The following is a 19909-nucleotide window of genomic DNA, read 5'->3' on the forward strand; positions in this document are numbered from 1 at the left end:
CCAATGAACAAAACCCACAACAATCAAGAAACAAGAATTGTAGGTAACATTTACATTGTGTGTGGTCAATAATCAAACGTTCCTGTAACCTACAATTCTTGTTTCTTGATTCTGAATTTCGGAACGTCAGCAGTCTATCACTTTTTGGATTTTCAAAACCCACAAGAAAACAAACATTCCGGATTTTTCCCATCACACCCTGGGAGAAGAAAGAGAAAAGCGCTCACCACAGTGCGTATCTTGTTGCGGCGAAGGTTGAGTTCGGCCAGGGCGTCTATACCTGTCAGGTTGTCCACACAGGTGATCTGGTTTCCAGCCAGGTTCAACACTCGCAGCTCACTCAGGTGACTCAGGTTCTCTATTCTGCTGATCTAAAAATAAAGTCACAATCCATGTAAATACAGTGGAACCCTCCTTTAATGACCTCCACAAATCTAAGAAAATCAGGTCTTAAAAAGCAGGGAGTCTTAAAATGAAGGTAAATTTGCAGAGGTTTTGAACAGAAAACCTGAAAAATTAAGGTCTTTTTTACAGTTTGTCGGGCGCCTCTTTGCAGCTTTCTCCACCTGCGCCCGACAAATTGTCGGGCGGTGACACGCATCATCTCTGACCTTGTTTCCGATCTAAAAATAAAAGACAGGTCATGGAGCAAGGGAGGTAAATCTGTTCCCACTTCGTTTTTCTTTGTTTGGCACTTGCCGGCGAACGAAAATTGACCAATTGAGTGTTTTTTGAGCATTTTTCCTGCGAAATATGAGCAACCAACGCTTGTACTCGTTGAGGCTTAACGAGGTTTTCCTTGATGATGATAGTGATTTTGATCCTGAATGCGACGTTTCTTCGTCTCAATCGAGTGAAACAAGTGGTGATTCGAATGCACAAGACCCGAGAGCTAGGCTTCGATTCAGTTACAGAGTTAGAAGCGTTTTAGTGAAGTACCCATCAGATTTGCACTACAGTGCCCAAACCCTCCAGGCAGGAGAGGCTGCTGAGCCTGTGTGCGCGCCTTCGTGAGCGAGGCTGGTACTACATATTGTTCATACGAAATGACAAACACAGGTTACAAGCGATAACGCGCAAAAGTACTGGTTTATTATTTTACATCTGACACTAGGGATCAGTAATGTATATATATCGTTACAGTACCACGTATTGCGATACTACGTATTGCGATACTACTAATTGCGGTAAAAAACTTATGAACAGAAAGAAAAAGAGAAAAGAAAACAAATTATTAGACATGGCAAAAGTATCAAGTGCATTAACAAAACACGAGAAGTAAATACAAGAAAAATAAACAATCACATGACAGGCGAAGACAAACAGACAAGAAAGTTACAATTACCAAACACTCGTTGGTTAGTCCTTCAACAACAATAAAGAGTTACGTTCTGTACGTTCAACAACAATAAAGAATTACGTTCCGTACGTTCAACAATACCATAAGCACTAAGAATACTCAAGAAACTTAGCATACATACGTTTAAAACCAAAATGGCTACTTTCAGAAAAATACAAAAACGTTGACTCATCAGGCCAGGAATACAAAGCAAACTGTCATACCAAAAAAGTCTAACGACAACGTTCCTGCGTTAATCAAAGTCACAAACAAGATATTTACTCATCCACTTTCCCTCAATAACGTTACAAGAAATAAGCCCGTTTACAAACGATCACCACAGACCGCAAGCTTCTTTTACCTAAATTCTTTTAACGTAAGGCTGAAAAAGTCGGAGAAAACGTTTCACTTCGAACTTCGTTAACCACAGAAAACACAAGTTATCATTATAAACATTAGCGACTTTCTAGCGTCTACAAAACATTGCTGTACGTTCACAACACTAGAACAGTTGAACACACAATAAAGAAACACTACAACAAGTCAGACTTTCAACTCACGTTATACATAAACAACTCACAAAGTAATTACAAAATGGCGACCAAAACACAACACAAACAAGTAACAACAAAATTACCTTATGCGCTGTGTGGGTTGACCAGCAGTACCAAAACGTGTTGCCTCACAAACGAAGGGCACAAAACGATTCACACTTGAGAAACAACTGTCTCCAAGAACATTACGTTGACGTTAAAACATAAGAAACACTCCGTTGGTTCACTTGATAACCTTCATACGTTTACATCAAAACCAAACGCTTCCTAAAACCCTCAGATCGACTGACGAGACAGGAGTCAAGCAGCGGTATTTATGGAAACAAAAACCTAACATGGAATAGTTATTCAAAAGTCAAAGGTCACCGGATTGACCAACCAACAACATTCCTAAGACAGAATCGGGTGAAACTACTATTTTACAACCAATCAGTAACCGATCACGCACTCCGTGCATGCCCAAAACTTAAAACGGTATATTTAACAGAAAGAACATCAAGGAACTAGCTGACATCACAAAGCTAAAAACACGTGAGTCACACGTATTCTAAAACTTGCAACGCAGATTCGCAGGGCTCACCTCAAAATCAAAACACGGAAAATAGCACGTGAATCTCACGGTGTTCTAAGACTAAACAACGCAGTTTGTGACGCTCCGACCAAAACCAGGTCACAACAACTGAACAAGGAGCACGTGAATCTCACGTAAAAATATTAACGCTCCACAAAACGGGTCACAACAAGGTGCCACAATAAAAACACGGTTTACTTCTTTTTACATCGTGCAATGGCTTGATCAAACGTAATTACAACAAAAAGTAGGTGAATGCATGCCACATCGGCATGCACACTCCCACCGGAAATTATATTAATATAATTTACTTCAAAAACCTTTGTACAAACATATTCCTTATATCAAAAGAAGAATAACGCAGATTTAGACATTTCAAATTTACAACTCAAAATCATTGTGTTGCAAAACATTTACACAGCAATATTACGGTTCAATCATTTTCAGTGTTTCAACACATCTCGTTTCAACTAAATGCCACTGGTCATTTACTCGACGGCATAAAGAAAACGCACCACTTAAAACATAAATGTCCGTTACATCATCTGGTATAAAAACAAACCGCAACAATCTACAACTGTCAAATTGGAAAAACACTCCAACGTTCAATGTTCTTTCAGTTCGCCTACACAGCTTTGTCTTCGTGATTTTCACGATCAACTAACACAGTCATTTTGTGAATAGGTCGCTCTAATATGCGACTATCACCAGTGGGACGGCCGTGATTGTCTAGAGCCTTTGTTCCAACATGCACTTTCACTCGTCTGACCAGTCCATCAGATCCAGGCATCACCTCGATTACACGAGCCATGCACCACTCTGATCTGCACCAGTTCTGGTCATGCAAGACAACAATGCGTAGGGCGTTGATGAAGGAATCACTTGACATGTCATCCAGGGTTTCAATGTGGATTGCCCTAGAGGCAAAACACGTCACGATCAGTCCGTACAAGATTAATGTCATGAACTTGACGCAGTCATCACGGTACCCTTGTTTTTTCTGGCGTTTCAGGCCCTTCAGATGCTTGACTGCGGCACCTCTGTTGTCGGGGAGGGACGGTTTCTCTGGTCGAAATGGTAAGGGCATCTCGTAGTGACCAGCCTCGTTGATCTTCACGTTTTCCTTCACGATCTTCATGAACTTTACATCGTCCTGGGACATGGATCCTGAGTCACTTGCAAAGTCTCTTTCCATAACATGTAATGGGTCAGTACACGAGACTTCGTCCACCTGTACCTTGTAGACGTGAGCTACACGTTCTTCTTCCCTCGATCCTGGCTTGACGATGACGCGCATGGACGAGGCTATGCCATCAAAGGCGACGGAATGCGGTGCCTTGCCGACGATGCTCCAACCTAACTTAGTCTCTACTGCAAATGGCAGTCCTTGGACAACGTTTAGGGGCATGAGGGCTTCAGCGCAGTCGTAGCCGATGAGGAGGCCTGCTTCACAGTCAGGGTACAAGGGGGGCAGTTTTGGAGACAGGTGTTGGAGATGTGGGTAAGCTTTGACAGTCTCTGAGGTGGGGATATGAGTGGGGTCAACGGTCAGATAAGGTCGTGAGATGGCAGAAGGGAGCCTGACAAACTCACTGGAGGTAGGAGAGCGGACACGCAATCCAGAGTACTTCCTGCCGGAGACCACAGCATTGTCCTCAGTCAGTGTGGAGACCCTGAGTGTAGTCGGCTGCGATTTGGCTTTAACTTCTTCAGCCACTGACTGCACTACAAAAGTGGCGTTGGACATAGTGTCCAGTAGTGCGTACGTCAGCACCTCTACGTTGGGGTTAGAGTCACTGGAAACGAGAACGGGAACGATCATAGACGTGAAACCGATGCTGTTTTCCTCGCTGGCCTTAAGAGCAGACACCGTAGGGGTCGACGATGACAGTGGCTCTTGAACGTCAGCAGCAGAGGTACGGTAATTGTTCTTGTGTTCACTCGCCCCTTTGTTTTCACTCATACTGTTCTGATATTTGAAATTGTCATCATGAAGACAAGTGGGGTGAGCCTTCTTGCACTTCTTGCACGTCTGTTTCTGCTTACATTGACGGCTCTGGTGATCCTTGCTTCTCAGACATCCGTAGCAGATACGGTTCTTGAACAGAAAATCTCGTATCTCAACCAGAGGCTTCACTATGAGTTCCTTACATGTCCCAGCGTCATGGTCTGGAAGTTGACAGTGCAGACATGCGGTGACATCCTCTGTCAGGGTTGACAGGTTCGTTGTGAACTTTCTTGGTGTCCCCGATGCACTTGTCAAGCCGAAAACAGGGTCGTTAGAAATGTCTGCTTCGAGAGTAACGAACGACACGAGTTCATTGAACAGAGGATACCTCTTCTTTTCAACCTTAGTTCGAGCAACTGTTCTAGACCATCTGTGACTCATCCAGTCTGGGAGCTTTCCGACGATCTTCCGTAAGTACTGGGCATCATCCAGGATGCTCAGTCCACCAACTTCCTGGGCAGCAACGGAACATTGCTGCAAGAAATCGGCCAGACTTCTGAGTCCCTTGGGATCTTTGCTTTTGACTGGGGTCCATTCGTCCAGCTTGGTCCGGAAAGCTTGTGAAACTACGTATGAGTTGCCGAACCGATTTTCCAGCACTTCCATGGCTCTCTCGTAGGCATCACCTTCTCTTAGCAGAAAGAAGCCGGTCACGGCCTCCTTTGCTTGACCTCCGATGTACCGTTGCAGATACAATAACTTCTCACTGCTGGTTATGTTTTGTCTCTCGATGAGGAACGAAAACGACGACCTCCAAATTGGATATTGGAGAGGGTCACCAACAAAAATGCACGGCTCCTGCATCGGCAAACGGTTGATCATCAGAGCGTCTGATAGGGTTTTGGCGAGAGAGTCCATAGGAGTGTCCTGCTTGGCAGGAGTAGCAAGTGGACGTTGGTAGTACGCAGACGGGGGGTAGGAGGCAAATGGACGATCTGCATGACATTCCTTGTCAAAGTTCATGTACGCAGGAGGCCTTGCGTTTTCGTTTCCCCAGATAACTTTGGGGGTGGTCTGATGTGGGTCCAGGAATGTGGGCACGAAAGGCTCTGGTTTGGGATGTAGGTGGGTATCATAGGGGAAACAGGGTGGGGTAACTTGAAAACGTCTGTGGTCCATGCGTTGGTGACGTTCTTCTGGGAAGTAGGTGTGTCGTTCTTGCGTCTCATCACCTTCCCTTGTCTCTGGTAGGTGATAGGACCAACCTGTGTGGTCGAGATCAGGCGGGCGAGGGCCTGTGACGCTTGTCGTTGAGTGTCCAACGTTGTGCAGAGGCGGCTGACCAGTGTACGCACCGAGAGGGTGCTGCAGTGTGGTCAGCAGCGCTGTAGGCCGCATGGAGGATGTAGTTGCAGCCGTCGTGTAGTTAGGTGTGAAGGGCTCCTGATGGACGAAAGGAGCGCTCATTCCGACGTGATGGGGGGCGTTGACATCCTCTCTACGTTGAGGTCCGTACGCCTCGTAGGTGGCGTTGTTGGTAGTAGCGGCGCTTGTAGAGGCGCTGACTCCAACGACGAGGTCCACGACAGGTAACGCGTGCTGTCGTGGCTCAGTCGTTGTGGTTCCTGCGACGAAGTTGGTGACAGCAGCGTTGACGTTGACAGTCGAGATGTCATGGGTGCTGGCGGCTTGGCAGACAGGAACAGACGTGAAGTCCATGGCTGGCTGGTGTGTCCTTTGGTCAGCAATGACGGCAGCTTGACAGACAGGAACAGACGTGGCGTCCAAGGCTGGCTGGTGTGTCCCTTGGTCAGCAATGACGGCAGCACCTGTCCCTATTCCTATCGCTGTTTGTTCATTGTTTAAAGGAGGGGCTTCAAGACTGTACAGGGGAACGGAAGGACGAGGGTGGAACCTAGTGTTCAACAAATCGACTGACGGTAGATCAGGGAGATCCTGCTGAACTGTATCACATTGTTCTAGTACCCGTATCCTAGCCTGCCGCTCTCTGTTGATATTTTGGCGTTCAGTAAACTTGATAAACCTCAACGCCTTCTTCTGCTTAAGTTCATCAAGAGCTGCTTCAGCTGCATCGTTAGCCTGCAGAGATTCTTCACTAGCCTTCCTCTCGGCTTCTCTAAGGGCTGCTTCAGCCGTATCCTTAGCCTTCCTTTCTGCCTCTTTAAGAACTGCTTCAGCTGCTACAGCTGCGTCCTTAGCCTTCCTTTCGGCTTCTCTAGCCTTCCTAGCTGCTGTTCTCTCAACTTGTTGTTGTTGCAAAAGATCCAGTTCACTGAGCTGAGCTTCTTTTATGGCTTCTGCTTCGACCTTAATGCCAATAGACACAGCCTCTAGCTTAAGAGTCAATTTAGCCTCTTCAGAGCTAACACTTCCAGAGCGGAGAGACTCAGGGTGAGAACCGGCTAGGCTACCTGATCTTCTGCTGCCTGACTTGAAGCTAGCTGGCTTGTAAATGGCTGACCTAATGCTAGCTGTTTTATGGCTGACAGGCTTGACACTGACTGACTTGTGGGTGGATGACCCAACGCTAGGTGTAACACTGCTATGCCTGGAAGTAGGCTTCTTAGTCACCTGCACGCTAGTCGTTTGTCTGACAAGAGCTTGATCAATGTAAAACATAATGTTCTGAACTGCCCTTTGAACATCCTCCCAACTGTCCTGAACGATTTCACCGCTACCAATCATACAAAGAACTTTCTCTATGTCACCAAGATCCTTGTACATGCTCAAAATAACCCTTTTTTGACTGGTTACTGACTCTTTATTAGGAGTTTCTTGTTTAAGCTCTGTTACTATCTCATCGATTGCTCGTTCCAAGAATATTCGTTGTCTTACAAAGTTTCTAGTTTTGATCTCAATCTGGTAGTCTCTACCTTGTTCAGTAGGCTTAATGTCACGCCTATGCCTTTGAGAATGTTCATCTTCATCGCCGTTAATGTCATAACCTGAAGCTTCCAATGGTTTATCTGCTGGAATCTCCTCCATTACAATGTTCGCTTATTCAAAAGCACTAAAAACCCACATAAGGTTTATCTGGTTATAAAGTAAAATGAGTCGATCCGAGGGTCGTTTGGGATAATACACAAAAGTCACAAAAAATGCGCCGGATACGGAGTAGGAAGATCTCTAACCGACAAGTTGATCTATGTCAAACTATGGTTCACTAACACAGTGACAGGTAACAATAAAGTCTTTTGCTGGTTATCAACAGCTACGTTTACGTTCATTGAGCGTCAATAACAAAAGTTCTTTACTGGGCGTCAGCAGCTAAGTTTGTTTACTTCAGCTAAAGTTCTTTCACTGGGCATCAGCAGCTAAGTTTTTTACTTTAGCTAAAATTCTTTCACTGGACGACAGCAACGAAGTTTTTTACTTCACTGGGCAACAGCAAGCTAAGTTTTTTACTTTTCACTGGACGACAGCAACTAAAGTTTTTTACTGTGCGACAGCAAGCTAAGTTTTTTACTGGGCGACAGCAAGCTAAGTTTTTTACTGGACGACAGCAACTAAAGTTTTTTACTGTGCGCGCCTTCGTGAGCGAGGCTGGTACTACATATTGTTCATACGAAATGACAAACACAGGTTACAAGCGATAACGCGCAAAAGTACTGGTTTATTATTTTACATCTGACACTAGGGATCAGTAATGTATATATATCGTTACAGTACCACGTATTGCGATACTACGTATTGCGATACTACTAATTGCGGTAAAAAACTTATGAACAGAAAGAAAAAGAGAAAAGAAAACAAATTATTAGACATGGCAAAAGTATCAAGTGCATTAACAAAACACGAGAAGTAAATACAAGAAAAATAAACAATCACATGACAGGCGAAGACAAACAGACAAGAAAGTTACAATTACCAAACACTCGTTGGTTAGTCCTTCAACAACAATAAAGAGTTACGTTCTGTACGTTCAACAACAATAAAGAATTACGTTCCGTACGTTCAACAATACCATAAGCACTAAGAATACTCAAGAAACTTAGCATACATACGTTTAAAACCAAAATGGCTACTTTCAGAAAAATACAAAAACGTTGACTCATCAGGCCAGGAATACAAAGCAAACTGTCATACCAAAAAAGTCTAACGACAACGTTCCTGCGTTAATCAAAGTCACAAACAAGATATTTACTCATCCACTTTCCCTCAATAACGTTACAAGAAATAAGCCCGTTTACAAACGATCACCACAGACCGCAAGCTTCTTTTACCTAAATTCTTTTAACGTAAGGCTGAAAAAGTCGGAGAAAACGTTTCACTTCGAACTTCGTTAACCACAGAAAACACAAGTTATCATTATAAACATTAGCGACTTTCTAGCGTCTACAAAACATTGCTGTACGTTCACAACACTAGAACAGTTGAACACACAATAAAGAAACACTACAACAAGTCAGACTTTCAACTCACGTTATACATAAACAACTCACAAAGTAATTACAAAATGGCGACCAAAACACAACACAAACAAGTAACAACAAAATTACCTTATGCGCTGTGTGGGTTGACCAGCAGTACCAAAACGTGTTGCCTCACAAACGAAGGGCACAAAACGATTCACACTTGAGAAACAACTGTCTCCAAGAACATTACGTTGTCGTTAAAACATAAGAAACACTCCGTTGGTTCACTTGATAACCTTCATACGTTTACATCAAAACCAAACGCTTCCTAAAACCCTCAGATCGACTGACGAGACAGGAGTCAAGCAGCGGTATTTATGGAAACAAAAACCTAACATGGAATAGTTATTCAAAAGTCAAAGGTCACCGGATTGACCAACCAACAACATTCCTAAGACAGAATCGGGTGAAACTACTATTTTACAACCAATCAGTAACCGATCACGCACTCCGTGCATGCCCAAAACTTAAAACGGTATATTTAACAGAAAGAACATCAAGGAACTAGCTGACATCACAAAGCTAAAAACACGTGAGTCACACGTATTCTAAAACTTGCAACGCAGATTCGCAGGGCTCACCTCAAAATCAAAACACGGAAAATAGCACGTGAATCTCACGGTGTTCTAAGACTAAACAACGCAGTTTGTGACGCTCCGACCAAAACCAGGTCACAACAACTGAACAAGGAGCACGTGAATCTCACGTAAAAATATTAACGCTCCACAAAACGGGTCACAACAAGGTGCCACAATAAAAACACGGTTTACTTCTTTTTACATCGTACAATGGCTTGATCAAACGTAATTACAACAAAAAGTAGGTGAATGCATGCCACATCGGCATGCACAGCCTGCACTGCAGTCAGGGCTCATAGGAATAAGAAAGGAGGAAGTCTTAAATTGGGGGGGGGGGAGGTCTTAAAAGGGGGGTTCCATTGTACTCACTGCATTCGTTTGCAGGTGTAATATGTCATGTAGCATAATTCTCCTTGTTAAAACAGTACCCTGTGTATGTACAAGCACAAGAGCCCACCTAAACTGCATCATATTTATTTTATTTCTCCATTTTACGTCCTCATTTGTGCAGCCTACAACTGCAAAGTATGAAACACACCCTAACATACAGAATATTCATGCTAAAAATCTAACATTCAAATTTGCTCACCGATAGGTTTATTGTTACATGTTATTTTTCAATTTCAAACGAGCATTTCAAGAAACAATGGAGATAACTCAAGTTAGTGAACTATGTTAATGTCATTAACAGACTTCTCTCCCTTCCCTCCTTGGCTCAATGATTTTCTGACATACTGCAGGGTCAACACTTACCTGGTTTCCATGCAGATCCAGAACATCCAGCTTCACAAGGGCATCCAAGTTTTCAATCTTCTTGATTCTGCAACATTAATGAAATGGTGTTAGCACATAATGATGTACCCCTTAACAATACAATTTTACAATAAAACGTAATCTCTACTGACATTGCAATCTCCAACTCTGCTAATTAGTCATTCTGAAGTTTAACCATGTTACTTATCATGGGAGAGGCACGCACACACACAAACACACATGCATGCATGCACGCACACACACACACACACACAAGCAAGCAAGCAAGCAAGCAAGCAAACTCATACATGCACACACACATACGGATACAACTATACACACACACACACACATACACACACACACACACACTAATAAGCACCCTACCGCAACAGACATCCTCCTTATCCCCTCCCCTCTTACCCACTCCCATCCCCACTCATCACAACTCACTTGTTCTTGCCCAGCATAAGAACCCTGAGGGACTTGAGCTGGCTGAGGCCGTTGATCTGCTCTATCTGGTTGTCGTAGAGGTCGAGAAAGATGAGTCTCCGCAGCGTGTTGAGGTGCTGGATGCGTGTGATGGCGTTGTGCTGGTAGTTCAACAGACGTAGCTGGTCCTCTCCTTCTAGAATGGGACACACCGTCAGCTTCCGTCTGTGGAAAAAAAGACCAATAAAATAATTGTAAAGCCTGTCCTTAACTGGGCGAAATCGACTACGCGAAGTATACTTCGTGAAGCTGGCCGCACGGAGCTTTAGAACTGAGTTTTTAGTAAAAAGACTTCATGAAGTCGACTTCGGGCTCAATTAAGGACGGCCTTTAATGTCTATTGTGGAATTGTGATGCTGTTCTAATCCTGTAAGGAAGTATGAATTATTTCTTTGAAAATCTCCAATAAATCACTCTTGCTGGCTTACCAAAATGAAACTGGAGCTACCAAAAACACTTTTCTGCAAATGTGTGTGCAGTTTGCTTGTATGCATGCATACAATTCGTAAAACAGCAATTGTGATGTTCTCAACATGCATGTGTGTTGACAAGAAAATTATTTAAAATCATATCTTTTCTACTGCCCAAAGAAAATGACCAAGCATTAGCTTTGCTGGCATCCTTTTTCTCTGAGTTTAGTAGCCGTATTAAAAACAAAACTTTCACAGAAAAAATATGATGAAATGAAAAACAGAACTGCATGACACACCTGTCAAGGTTGAGTCTGTCAGGGTTGGAGGATCGTTCCTCAGGTGTCCTGTAGACAACAGGTATTCCTGGCGCCGATGGGCTCTCAGCAAAGATCACTCTGTCACCTGCATAGTGTCATGGAACAACAGTCATACGTTTGTTATCAATGACAATAACCATGTACATGCCAATTCTGAAGAAAAAAAAGCTAAGAACCCCTACAACTGCTATTTTCTCATTAGCATAGTTAAGCCTACCCCATTCTTCTTCCAGTGGTGAAAAAAAAGGCTCAGGGAAACTTCCAGGTGGATAATTATCATAAATATTTCCAGGGGGTCATACCGAGTGAAAAAGTGTTTGCCAAATGGTTACCAAAAAACCAAATTTCAAGCAGTTAAAAAATACACAATACCACATCATTCTCAGGTAAATGAAGAAATATTCCTTTGGTTATGAAACAATTCCCTTTGAGGTGATAGACACATGGTTATAAAGAAATTGTCTCAACAGTTATGAAAAAGTTACTCATGCTTTACAGAGAACGTTTTTAAGTGACGCAAACACTGACCAGGCAGAAAAGCTGCTGATGTTTTTTGTATCTTAAGCTGAGCACTGCGAGATTCTCGACTAAGGGTCCCATCATCCTCCTCCCCGCCCCCTGACAAATCGTTGCCAAGGCCAAGGTCATGGGTGCTGGCTGTGGCCGGGCCCACGGGCTTCTTACCAGGGCCACCACGGTAGTGAATGGGAATCTTCTCTGGAAAACAGAACATTCATCATGGAAAGACAGTTCACTGGAAGAAAACAGAGAAAACAAAAAATAAAACTTCACAGTGGTAATTAATACCATCTACAAGATTACAGGTATATAAGGGGAGAGATTAACATCAATTAAATATTGCAGGTTTCTTCAAGGAAATCGTTCTGTGCAAGATGAAAACATCAGCAGAAGACACAACGGTTAAGATTCGCTGTCTGCACACTCTAAAGATTACGCCAAAGACATCAAGTCCCATATTTTGCAGGTACCACACTCAGCCATTCAAGATACACAAAAACTCTTCATGGTCAACATCTTTTCAGCTGAAATACAAAGCATATAAGGACATATGCTTGTTAATCTCAAAAATTCAAGATCAGAAAACTCTTTAAAGGGTATGTTTAAAGGGGAGGAGATGTCACAGTAAAAAAACAAAAACAACTAAAAAAAAAAGAAATCCTGCAATTCATTTCTTTTTTTCTTCATTTGTTCTTCCAATTTCAGCACTGAATCACAATCTTTAGCGTTTTAAAAGATGTTTCCGGAAATTTGGTACACATAAAAATATAAAGGCATTAACATTCGAAAAAATACTTGTCTAAGTAAGTTTTTAAGACAATGATCTACTTTATCCCAATGCAAAAACTAATGTATACATTGGAACTCTCATCTAACATTTCTATAAGAGAGACTGAAGCTACAAATGTACAAAAGCAGAAGACAGATTTCAACAAAAGGAAAATAAAGCATTTTACACAAGCATACACACACACGCACCCACGCACGCAGTCACTCTCGCTCGATCTCTCTCTCTCTCTCTCTCTGTGTCTACCTAGAAGCACACCATTACATTGCTTATTTGCATGTTTCTGTGTTTTATTCTCTGTAGGTGATTATAAATGAATGATAAATACCAGCCAATTAATTTCATACATTAATGTTTTAATCCACACATTTTTTTGTAATCAAAACACACACACACAATGTTTAGTCCAGGATGCCTAAAGAACCAGACAGCTGAAAACCAAGACCGATGATTAAGCGTTGAACTGTATGAGGGAAGGGGGTCCCCGGGGGGAGAGAGTCAGTCACTCAGAGTCATCACAGTAAAAAGTAAACAAAAAAGTATCAATGCACCTCCACTGAGAGTCGCAGGAGACGGCACACTTTTCCAGTAGACATCAAACATGTTATATCACAGATCGTCAGACACTCCTGTAGATGTTTGGCTGATAATCCAAGACGCCTCCCAACACCATATTACATTTCTGAACGCCTTATAATGTCTCGATCGCGTAAACATCTCTTCATACCACATCTTCTTAAGATAATTGGTGTCCAGTAATTCCATGTGTCCTGTACGTGACATGTCTGATGCAGTATATGACATGAACTCCCATGTCACACTTGATTCAATACATTAATTGCTATATGAGTATGATCTGACATCACATGACACCTCCAAATATCCCACATGCAGCATCACTCAGTGAATATATCACAAAATTTCCAACAGCTCCGACACACAATCTCATGGTATTGCTCCAGTCTGCACCAAGAAGTGCTTACTGACATCCTCTTCACTGACGCGGAGGAAATTCACTTTCTTTCATGCAGTGACAACTATCACAATTTCTTCAAGCAGCCAGTTGCCACAGTCGTGTTGGTTTGTGTCCAGAAACTCAACAGTAACTTCAGTTTCTTCTAGGTTACAGAACATCCTTGAGAGAGCACGGTCCACTGTTGCATTTTTAAAATGCTCCCTCAAAATGACTGACAATTACAGCAAAAATGCCCTGGAACAACTTATTAGGACTGTGCCACCCTCGCCAAGGTGGTCTGACAAGTGGCCCAAGCAGCTAGTTCTTGTTATCTGGAATGTTTCAGACAGACTGGAGTCCCAGTCTATTCCCACGGTCCTTTAATAGACCCATAAGGTCGTAACAATACAGCGCTGTTATCAAGATCATGATCGACAAGCAAAGGCTTTCCTCTTGATGAAATCTCCTTTTCTTTGCATGCAAACTGTCAACTATTTCTACTTCATTCGTTTGTTTGTTTAAACTCTTAACATGGTTCACTTTCAGACATCTGACCAAAGATGGCTTTCGTCAAATAAAGTGGTAATCCATTTGAGGATTTCAAAAATACACAACACTGAAACATCAGGACTATCCTGCATCTTTGTCATAATCACAAAGACGTGATCCTCAGGCAAATAAGGAATATCTCATTATGCACACTTTTTAGACTTTAATAAACATGAGTATCTACTTCTTCAGTTTTTGACTTTTTTGGGTCAAAGTCCTACAATTGAGTATGTTTGTTTTTTTCTCTCACAAAGTCAGGCCAAAGTCAACTAACAGTCAGTGAAGATAACATTCAATATCCCAATATAATATCCTCCAAGAGTCACAACAATGCATTATTATCGTGATCATGATCACAAAGCCCTGTCAGAGTAAATCATGTTCCCACCTATCAAATGTCTAACTCAAACAAAACCTTCCAGCAGGTATGAAGCACTGCACGCACCGTGCCTCCGAGGGTATTATCGCTAGTCCGGGTTGTGCATGCGTGTGTATGTGCGGCAAATAGTGCAACGTTGTAATCAACTAAAGGCCATAATGACCTGTGAACAACTTAATGGTCCACGCTACAGGAATGAGGGTGGGGTTAACTCTTTATATCCTAATGAGATTGAAAGGTCCACATTAAAATTGAAGTTACATTGTTGTTCTCAGGCCTAGGTCTTTGGTCACTGTCATATATTTTTTTGATCAGACGCATTGTTCTGACCTTTGGCATATAGACCATCTGATTTTTGACATGAACGAGCACTTCTGACAGAACCACGTTTTTGTAACCTGAGGACGTTTTAATCCAGGTCCAATTGACCTATTGCCCTCCGCAAAGTCTGGGAACAACACTGAGACTGCAGCTAGACTCCCATGTCTGCTTGTGATTAAATCTTAAAATATATTAACCGCAATTTCCCACACACACCATCCCTCCTTTCAAATATTCTTTTGTTCATAAAATCTGTAAATTAACCCTCATTTTCACACCCCCCCCCCCCCCCCCTTTGTTTTAAGAAATTACTTTTTCAGCTTTTAGATGACCGTCAAAAGGGGATAGGTTTGGGAGGAAGGGGGGGGGGGGAGGTTGTGTAACTGTATCTCTTAAAACAATAAACTATGGCAATGTTCATATAGCCATCTTTCAAAGCAAAACATTGACCCGTTCGCTGCCAGCAAATATTTGCATACAAAGCAATACCTGTATTTACCTAGATTGACAACTTATAATGTGCCCGTGATGAATGAATGAGTAACACCGTGACACACCCACACATTGTTTGTTTCTTTGCTGTTGTTCTTCTTTATTGTTGTTCATTGAACGGTTTGTTGCTCACGTCAGCTGACCTCTTACAGGCAGTGAAAGGGTGAATGACCAGCTAATACACTTTGCACCTGAGCAAAGTTTTTACTTCCTACATTCCTGTAATTTAATACTCTAAATTTTGTTTTCATAATTTCTGACCTTCAAATTTGCCATTACATTCTCTTTCAGAAAGGGCTGACCCAACTCATACTAACTGCTCTCTAATATCAGAACCAGTGTTTCTGCTTGTGGCATTATGCACACAAGACATAAAGGGTTAAACGACAGAGTCTGAACCCAGAGTGCTGCTTCCTGGCCTCAAGGAAAGTATAATGGGTGGATTTAAGACACCTCTACACTGTGCTCGAGGGCATAGCAACTACCAAAGGAATTACATCAAAATTATTCCAGCCATACCCCATAATCTTTCTCCGCTGAGAATAGCAATCAGCATAACTGTATTAAGCTCTGAGCAAGGAAAACTGCTGTCAGCTAAGTTTACATAGAGGTTGCAACAAATTCGAACATACATCATACTGTGCTGACATCAGACAATTTTACGTGTTAGGAGTGAGCATTTATTGGTTGTCAAGAAATAAGGTATGGTGTGGAGAAAAACACGACAAGCATTTGTCTACTCCCTCAGTTTCACAGTTATCATGCTTCTGTCTACTCCCTCAATCTCACACATAACTGTATCTCCAATACACAACGTTTGACTTAAAAATTAAGTGAATGCACTTCAATTCAAATCCCTTGGAAAAAAAGAGCTCCAAAAACTTCTTTTTGTCTGTCAAGAGGGGGGGGGGGGGGGGTTGATGGCAGTACGTGTTACTCAAGGAGACTAAGAGAGAATGCCATGCCTCACAGAAGCAATATGCCTTTTCAGCCTAAAGTGTCAGGCTAAATCGGCAGATAAACTGCGCGGTCAGGTCTGTTAACGGGTAGAGAGTGAGACACGCCCATTTTCAATTCACAAAGGCCCAGACTGTGCTTTCATTGTTGCCAGTTTCAATAAATGAAAGTTACAATATCAGGGAAGAAGGTCATCAAAGATGGGGTTTATAAGTTTGAAAGGTACAAATCGTAGCCTACACTTGATCATGATAGATTGTTTGTACGTGTACAGACTGAACCTCCCTTGAAAAATCTGAGAAAATCAAGTCTTAAAAATGGAGGGAGTCTTAAAATTAATGGAGGTAATTTTACTGAGGCTGTGAACAGAAAATCTGAAAAAACAAGGCCTTAAAAGGAAGGGAGTCTTAATTTCAGGGGGGGGGGGGGGGTAAGAAATCAACAGAGCTTGGGGCATCATTATTTAAGACTGGTAACTGCAAGGCCAAATTTCCCCATTCTGGATACATGTCGCATAAAATGCCTACATGTAAGCATGCAGCCGCGCGGTGAGTATCCCAAATCACACTCTCCAATATTCCACCTTCAGTTAAATTCAGCTATTCTGAGTATGCAGAACAGGCGGTTGAAAGTGAAATGGAGGCTGTCACAAAGTCAATTTGCTCTCTTAAGTGAGTGGTGAAATTATCAAGATTTCAAACTACCGTATTTTCAGGTGTTACAAGGCGCTACAGCGCATAAGGATTCTTTAAAAAAAAAATTGTAATCCAGTCACCCATTGGGCTAGGGCGCACCAAAATTGAAAAAGTATACTGATACAAACGGTAGAAGAATGAAAATAAGCCGCACATCAAAGGAAGAATACAGAGTGGAAATATGTGTGCTCTGTGTGCCGGGAGATCAAAGGCAGGTCCATTGTGATAGCTGGGTGGCCTTGTTTATAGACACTGACCTTCTTCCCAGAGGTCAATGACCCAGTTGTAGCTATGAGAGGTGGTTCCCCTGTCATTACTGAGAGAGGAAACACTTCCTGCACCGGGGTCAGTGACCGAGTTTAACTTACGGGGCGGTCTCTTTGATGTCTTGAGAGGAAACTTGGCCAGGGTAGTACCTAGTAGCTGAAACATGCATTATCACAAGTTGTTTGACTGGTACTCAGGCGATCTCTTTGATGCTCACGGAATTTAAACAAGAAGGGCAAAGCCCATACGACTCACATGCTTGACCTCGACCTTTAGGGTAACTAAACCTAGCAATGACATCATACACTAAGAACTGCTTTACACATTTTTCCTACCAAAATACAAGGTCAAGGTCATCCAAGGTCATGCAACACAAAGCTGTTAATTCAAGACATAGGAAGTACAATGGTGCTTATTGGCTCTTTCTACCATGAGATATGGTCACTTTTAGTGGTTCACTACCTTATTTTGGTCACATTTCATAAGGGTCAAAGTGACCTTGACCTTGATCATATGTGACCAAATGTGTCTCATGATGAAAGCATAACATGTGCCCCACATAATTTTTAAGTTTGAAACAGTTATCTTCCATAGTTCAGGGTCAAGGTCACTTCAAAATATGTATACAATCCAACTTTGAAGAGCTCCTGTGACCTTGACCTTGAAGCAAGGTAAACCAAACTGGTATCAAAAGATGGGGCTTACTTTGCCCTATATATCATATATAGGTGAGGTATTCAATCTCAAAAACTTCAGAGAAAATGGGAAAAATGTGAAAAATAGCTGTTTTTTAGGCAACATTTATGGCCCCTGCGACCTTGACCTTGAAGCAAGGTCAAGATGCTATGTATGTTTTTTGGGGCCTTGTCATCATACACCATCTTGCCAAATTTGGTACTGATAGACTGAATAGTGTCCAAGAAATATCCAACGTTAAAGTTTTCCGGACGGACGGACGGACGGACGTCCGGACGGACGGACGGACGGACGGACGACTCGGGTGAGTACATAGACTCACTTTTGCTTCGCATGTGAGTCAAAAAACAACCACCGGTATTCGAGATGGAGGTGAGTTCTTGTCACGTTTTGTTCCCCATGGTTTTTTCCCAATTTTTTTTTTTCCGTATTTCATACACGGATTAGGCGCTTGGTTATACAGGCGCAGGGGTCTAACTCGAGGAAAAAAGTCGTCTTATGACCCGGAAAATACGGTAAGTGACTTTGGGCATACTTCCAGTTCCATAGCCTCAGGGCATATACTTCGATAGCTTCAGGGCGTACTTAGACAGTCTCGCAGGGAGACAAGGTCAGACGTGGTTGCCATGTTTGAACCGCCAACCAGAGCAGATCGAGTTTAAAAGACTGGAGAGATTAGGCAGGATTAAGCAACACCAGCACAATGAGCCTTTAATTCCTCTTTATCAGCACCACGGGAAAACTGGCCGTACTTTACCGGCTACAACTGTCGACATCAGTCTTGACATCACAATACACTGCCCTACAATGTTATCTGACTTGCCACAGTCATGCAGTGCCAATTCCAAAACAGTGGCACCCCCCTTTAAAAACCTCCTAATTATCTGAGAAAACCAGGTCTGAGCAAGAATGAAGTCTTAAAATAGAAGGAAATTTACAGAGCTAGGTTATGAACAGAAAATGTGGAAAAGTTAACGGTCTCAAAAAGGGGAGGGGAGGGGATGGGAGGGGGTCTTAAACTGGAAGGTTTTAAAGGGGGTGGGGGGGGGGGGGGGGGGTTTGTGTGACACTTTTGGACATTATACAGCACAGTACACGAGACTACTTTGCCGAGACTGGATCAGCTGGAGGACCGAGACTATAGCCAGCTGCCATCTCGTCATAAAATATGACATCATGACAAGAAGGCGACGTCATGACAAGAAGGCGTAACACTTTCCACCTTTTGATTTTGCTCGCATGGATACAAGTATTTTGAATTATTGTAATATCGCCAAAGAAAAGCGATGCTTGTGTATGTTGTTGGTTAAAACACAAGAAGATTTCTTGTGACTTTGGTCAAATAAAAGAATAGTAAATTGTACTGTGGTGTTTTGTTTTGACTGAATGAATGGAACTAGATTGTGAGTGGACCTTCACAAGTCAGTGCTCATCCAAAGAAAGAAGAAGTACCAACTGTCTTTTGGAACATTTGAGAACAAAAGGGCAGGCTCTTTTCTTGTGGGGGGCCGTGAACTCACGAACCTGTTTGAGGTAAGTTTACCTGTTAACATCTATAGCAACAGATGCATCACACAACGATGTACCCGGAGGTCTTCGAGCGGCACGAATCCGTCGTCACATTCTAATAGAATTTGTAATTTCAATGCAGGGTTTGACCGGTGTAAATCTGGCAGCCATCTTCATCATCATCATCCGTTGGTCAATTGAAGGCTGATGACTGTGTGAAATTGTGTGTGTATGTTTATTGTTTGGGAAAGTTAGGACCGCTGATATTAACATATGTTTCTCTTTGGTCCAGGTTCAATAACCAGTTCAACTAACGTTCAACTGACGTTCGACGTTAAAGAACAAGTTCAACCTTTCTTCCGGAGTCAAGCCCCATCCTCGA

General features: G+C 42.5%; 1 protein-coding gene across 3 annotated transcripts in view; it reads right to left on the minus strand.

The window, feature by feature from the left end:
• LOC138977554 (leucine-rich repeat-containing protein 49-like) overlaps nt 1-19909 on the minus strand; it is a 60600-nt gene that overhangs the window by 27529 nt on the left and 13162 nt on the right. For all 3 annotated transcript variants that reach the window (XM_070350368.1, XM_070350367.1, XM_070350366.1), the window contains 5 exons: nt 11930-12118; nt 11381-11486; nt 10633-10836; nt 10180-10246; nt 228-371 (listed from right to left, as the gene is read on the minus strand). In XM_070350368.1, the coding sequence (XP_070206469.1) occupies nt 228-371; nt 10180-10246; nt 10633-10836; nt 11381-11486; nt 11930-12118 (710 nt within the window). The remainder of the gene's footprint in view (nt 1-227; nt 372-10179; nt 10247-10632; nt 10837-11380; nt 11487-11929; nt 12119-19909) is intronic.

This window comes from Littorina saxatilis, linkage group LG1, assembly GCF_037325665.1.
Source record: "Littorina saxatilis isolate snail1 linkage group LG1, US_GU_Lsax_2.0, whole genome shotgun sequence".
Lineage (NCBI taxonomy): Eukaryota > Metazoa > Mollusca > Gastropoda > Littorinimorpha > Littorinidae > Littorina > Littorina saxatilis.